Here is a 5,815-nt window from a genome sequence, read left to right as displayed (position 1 = left end):
TTTAAGATTTACCCAAGGGTTTAGGGTATATCCAAGAATTTAGGGTTTATTGTTTAATGTTTATGATTTACTCTTTTGTGACGGGTTTTAAAATTGTTAAAAAAATCATCTTTGCAGCTACTAATATTTTTTCATTTATTTTAAAAACTTAACACAAATTATTATTTTTTTTTATTTAAATTTTATAAAACTGTACATTAATTGGCAAACTATGATTAGTTGGTAATTCACTACAGAAAAATTCATGATAAAATATTAAACTAGGAAACATTCCCATATAAAACAAAATTATGGTAGTTAAAAGATAATCGATGAATTAAAAGAATGTTTACATTTTTATATTTTCTAAAAAAAAAGGGTTTACGATGAGGGGATAACAGAGAGAGAGAGAGAGAGAGAGAGAAGAGAGAGAGAGAGAGAGAGAGGAGGGAGAGAGAGGAGAGAGAGGGAGAGAGAGAGGAGAGAGAGAGAGAGAGAAGAGAGAGAGAGAGAGAGAGAGAGGAGAGAGAGAGATAATAATTTAAACCTCAAAGTATATTGAATTAAGTAATGTCTAAAATGCTTATAGTTTTGAACCACAAAAACTGAATGGAGAACAAATTTAGTTTTAGTAATACATAAAACATATGAATTGTATTTGAATAATACATATTTATATTAATAATACATAAAACATCTGAAGACCAAATTTAGTTTTAATAATACATCAAACATTTGATTAGATATTAATAATATTTATACAAAAACAAAGAATCGTATGTTTAAAATAAAAATATGTTAAAATCTTAATCTTATTTTTTAAAACACTCATCAATACTGATAAAATCAGAGAGAGAGAGAGAGAGAGAGAGAGAGAGAGAAGAGAGAGAAGAGAGAGAGAGAGAGAGAGAGAGCCATAGAGAGATAAACAAAATGAGTTCGAGAGTAAGATGCAAAGAAAGAAATATAGAACAAGTTTGATTACACAAAAATTTACATACATAATAATTTGATTATATATTAATAATATTTATACATAAAACCTATGCAAAGAGTGTGATTACACAAATATTTACGTACATATAATTTGATTAGATATTAATATTTATCTTACTCGAATTAGATATTATACACAAAATCAGTTTTTTTACATGGTTCAAAAAATACAGCCAAGTTCTGTGGAATCCTTAGATGTTTGAAGTCAATGACCTATGAGGAAGGGATGTTATTATACAAAAATCATTCATATGAAAATCAAATTGTCTAATAATAATTATATCTTTATATGCAAGTTCTTGCAAATGAATCAGAGTAAGATAAATCACACCGGTGATATGTATAAACTATTGAGACTATGGAAAAAAAAGGTTTATGGCCAAGCTTTTCAAACCTCAACAGTTAAGGAATTGTATAGACATCGAGTCATTCTCACTCCTACAAATGATGAAGTGGATAAAATAAATGATTACATGCTTTCGCAGTTGACAGGTAACATGTTTTGTGTTTACTCTTATGTTCCAGTAAATTTTTACATATCACTAAAGTAAAGATTTACATATGTTTCTATCTCAATGACGTCTATACCGTAAAATCAGCACCACCGAGATTAAACACAAAAAAAACACACAAAACCCAAATTCCAAACTATATATATATACTTTCTAATATTTTCGAAAAATTGCTGATATAACCATCTCATCCCGCGCAAGGCGCGGGTAACTACCTAGTTGTTGTGTATTATGTTAACATGTTTGGTCTATCTAAATTAAAGTTGGTATATGGCTGGTTTAATATTAGGGCTGGGCGTTCGGGTACACATTCGGGTTTCGGTTTAGTCCATTCGGGGTTTCGGATTTTCGGGATCAAAGATTTCAGCCCCATTCGGATATTTCTAAATTTCGGTTCGGGTTCGGTTCAGATCTTTGCGGGTTCGGTTCGGGTTCGGATAACCCATTTAAAATGTTTTTAAATTTTCAAAATTCATTATACACTTTAATTTTTCATAATCTATAAAAAGATAATATATTACATATAAATTTCATAACATATATGTCAAAATACCTTAATTTAACATATAAATTGATTTTTTTTGAATATTTGGATAAATAATCAATAGATATTTAACTATTTTGGTGTTTTCAGTATATTTTAACTATTTTAAACATTTACTTTTGACTATTTTCATATATTTTCTGAGTATTTTGGAAAACTTAAAGGTATCTTATATATTTTTAATATTTTTAATATACATTATATATAAAAATAATGTATATATTTAAGTATATAAATTTATTTCGGATACATTCGGATACCCAAAATATTTTGGTTCGGATCGGGTTTGGTTTCGGTTCTTTAAATACCAAAATTTTGAATCCGTTCGGATATTTAATCAATTTCGGTTCGGGTTCGGTGCTACTTTTTCGGATCGGGTTCGGTTTGGTTTTTCGGGTTCGGATTTTTTGCCCGGCCCTATTTAATATAGTAATATAAACCTACTGATATATTTAGTTAGTGGTTAATAACATGGTAAGATCTAATATTTATATTTAAATGAATGGGTGCAGTGACCTTGTATAGGTAGATTTTTTCAGAATGTTTCTCTTTTAATAAAATAGATTAAAAACTCCCGATAACAATATGTATTAATCAACATTTTTTCAAAAATTTATTAATTTAAAAATAAGAGTTACAATTATTTTAAACAACAGACCTGATGGCCTAATGTTTTTTTAACTATTTGATTTTAAGCTTTTCAATAACTGAGATATTTTAGTTCAAAAAAAACTGAAAATTCAGTCCAGCACGTCATTTTAAATAAGCATATAATCTAAAAATCATAGAATCACTTTTACCGGGACAAAATATTCACTTTTTCATTTAAAGAAGATTCAAAAACAAAATACACTTATAAAATTAGTCTGCGGATTGCACAATGTCAGTAACTCATTATTTTAGAGAATACTCTCATTTTATTGTTAGTAAAACAAATAGATATTAGCTGATTTAAAAATTAAAAACAAGTTAATTATTTGTAAATTTAAGACTTTCCAAAAACACACAAACAAACAGCATAGCTGAATAACTAAATCACAATTAAGGTCCAACTTAATTATTTATTCAACCTCCTCACCATTATTTATATATACATATTAATATTACAAAGATAATATATAAGATTTTAATTTCATATTCACTGAATAAAAAAAATACAAAAGAAAAAAGTCCAAATTTGTCTAACAGTTTTATATCTATAATCAATCTAAATATGTATAATATATATTTATACAATACAAATGATAAAATAGTGTAATTGTATTTATATATAGAAAATATCCGGGCATAGAAGTTTGTTCTTACGAAATCTTCTCGGTTCTTTATTGTTTGGCACTATTCCAAATATTTTATAAATGAAATTTGACAATCGTGAGAGTCCGTTTGGCACTATTCCTTATATTTTCCAACATTTATCAAATATTTTATTAGGCATGCATATACTAACTTACTTTACTTATATAAAAAAAAACAAATGATAACACGGTAAAAATACTAGCGAAAAGCATTGAATATTGCAATAATCTAATTCTCCTTGTTATGTTTTAAATACTAGCGAAAAGCATTGAAATATAGCAATAATCTAATTCTCCTTGTTATGTTTTAAAGCTTCTAACACTCCCCAATCCACTTTAGTGCCTCCCTTTCAATAGGCCTCCAGAGTTCAATCTCAGCTTTGAGTTCCCTCATCATGAACTTGTCCTCATCACTAGGCACAATCCCAAGACTTACATGAATGCGTGCAAGCTTCACTCTTGCTTCCTTCATTTGTTGGAGTAATCCCAACACTTGCTGAGCTGCAAGGTATAGTTCGGAAGAGACTCGACACCAGTGTTCCGGTTCATCCTCTTGCGATGGAAGGCGGATGAATAACGCATCAAACCTCGGCATCAGATTCTTAGAAACTGTCACAACCCAACCAAGCACCTGAGGGCTAGTGCATCTCGCTATTTCCGCCCATCTAGCAACGGTGATCATCCGGCGCATCTGTCATAGTAATAAAATAATCAGAACAATTAAAGGGACAATAACGTGCATACATAATCTGCTAAGGATAGAAGTTCCACAAAAGGGCACATCACGTCGAAAGTTTTAGGACAGCGTATCTTGAATATTTTTTGGTTGTATTAGTGGATTGCGGTCTAGAGACTTGGGGAAACCATTAGAGATTGTAACTTATGGTTAGGGTGGGCATTTCGGTTTAGTTTCGGGTTCGGTTTGGGTTTGGTTTGGTTTGGGTAATTTGGGTTTTATAAAACTTAAACCAATTAAAACCAAAGTAGCTTGGTTTGGGTTCGGTTTGGGTTTAATTCGGTTTGGTTCAGTTCGGTTTGGTTTAGATTTAGTTCGGTTTACATTATTATGGTTTAGTTTGGGTTCGGTGTAGTTTGAGTTGGTTATAAAATATGAAGGCATCAGTTTTATACTTTTATTAAAAAATAATCAACTCATAAATAATAGAGTGAAAACATAAAAACTTATGCTACATGATTTTGTATATAATAGTATTATTTGAATCGTATTTATAATTTTTTTTTTAAGATATGGAAGTTATGAAAAAATGAAAAACAAAACTTTAACTAAAATTTACAATATGTTAATACACATATATATATATCATATATATTTTTACTATATATATATTGGATTATCGGTTTGGTTCGGTTTGGTTCGGTTTAAACCCAACCAAACCAAACCGTTCGGGTTGAGTAAAACATGAACCAATTGGGTTACATAAAAGTACGGTTTGGTTTGGTTCGGTTTAACTTCGGTTTGGTTGGTTCGGTTCGGTTCGGTTTGGGTTTTTTTGCCCACCCCTACTTATGGTGATTTGTTTAGTTTAATAAAAAAGATGCATTGAGACTACTATTTTTATTACAGAATATTTGGCCTATATCTTTCATAATACGATAAAATTTAGCCTAGTTTAATAATTCTCCCAAAACTAAATCAGGAAAGCAAAGGAAAGAGAAAATTTTAAAAAATTATTTTACCAGGCTAATTAGCTGGTTCAGCGATGAGCACGAGAAGAAAGGAAGAGCATAGTAAGCTACACGGTTGGTCCCATCATCAAAATCCTTCTGGTACTTGTCTAGTTTTGACAGTTTCTGTAAAGGATAAAAAGAAATTGATTAACATCATCATTAGCTTTTGAAAATATAATACAAAAATTAATGCAAATATACCGTATCCAGAAGAAATGAGAGATACTCGAACTTTCTATTACGTATCAACTGATACGGCTCTGAATGATTCACATCATTGGCTTTCATCCAACTCAATCGTTCGGAACACAATGCCGGAACGTGAGTTGGATGAGCTGAAGCCGGTATGTCAGAATCCTACAGTTTTCAGTATATAGATTAGAAAATGAAAAGTAATCAAAATGTATTAAAATTGTCTAAATTACCTCTTTTCCAATGGCATCAGTGACTTCAGGACCAGATATGTACCTAGGCTTGAGCGAATAGAACTTTGGGTAGTTGACATCCATGGTGCTTGAAATAAAAAGTTAAAAAAACAGGTTCAGATTATATTTTCTGAAGTTAAACAAGTCAAAAGCTTTCATCTTGAAAGCAAAAAAACGAACACCACGCAAAAAAAAAGAGAAAAAAAACTACACCGAAAGAAAAAAATCCAGGGACATTTGACCGTTGAAATTTTGGAAATTTGCAAGTTTTAAAAACTGACCAGCTCGGATTTAACATATGAAGATGAAACAAAAGTTGCAAACTTTGCAAGTTTTAAAAACTGACCAACTCGGATTTAAACATATAAAGATGAA

The 5,815-nt window shown here is 30.1% G+C and overlaps 1 protein-coding gene across 1 annotated transcript; it reads right to left on the bottom strand.

Moving 5' to 3' along the window:
- Positions 1-3,608: 3,608 nt before the first annotated feature.
- LOC130507577 (uncharacterized) lies at positions 3,609-5,790 on the bottom strand. Its single transcript, XM_057002277.1, has 5 exons — positions 5,787-5,790; positions 5,441-5,528; positions 5,217-5,372; positions 5,025-5,138; positions 3,609-4,017 (listed from the first exon to the last, which is right to left on the bottom strand). The coding sequence occupies exons 2-5, from the start codon at positions 5,522-5,524 to the stop codon at positions 3,643-3,645; spliced, it is 729 nt and encodes a 242-aa protein (XP_056858257.1). The 5' UTR covers positions 5,525-5,528; positions 5,787-5,790; the 3' UTR covers positions 3,609-3,642.
- Positions 5,791-5,815: the final 25 nt, after the last annotated feature.

Source organism: Raphanus sativus, unplaced genomic scaffold (genome assembly GCF_000801105.2).
Source record: "Raphanus sativus cultivar WK10039 unplaced genomic scaffold, ASM80110v3 Scaffold4838, whole genome shotgun sequence".
In the NCBI taxonomy this organism is placed as follows: Eukaryota; Viridiplantae; Streptophyta; class Magnoliopsida; order Brassicales; family Brassicaceae; genus Raphanus; species Raphanus sativus.
The sequence above is the reverse complement of the archived record's forward strand: the minus strand, read 5'-3'. Positions and strand labels throughout refer to the sequence as shown.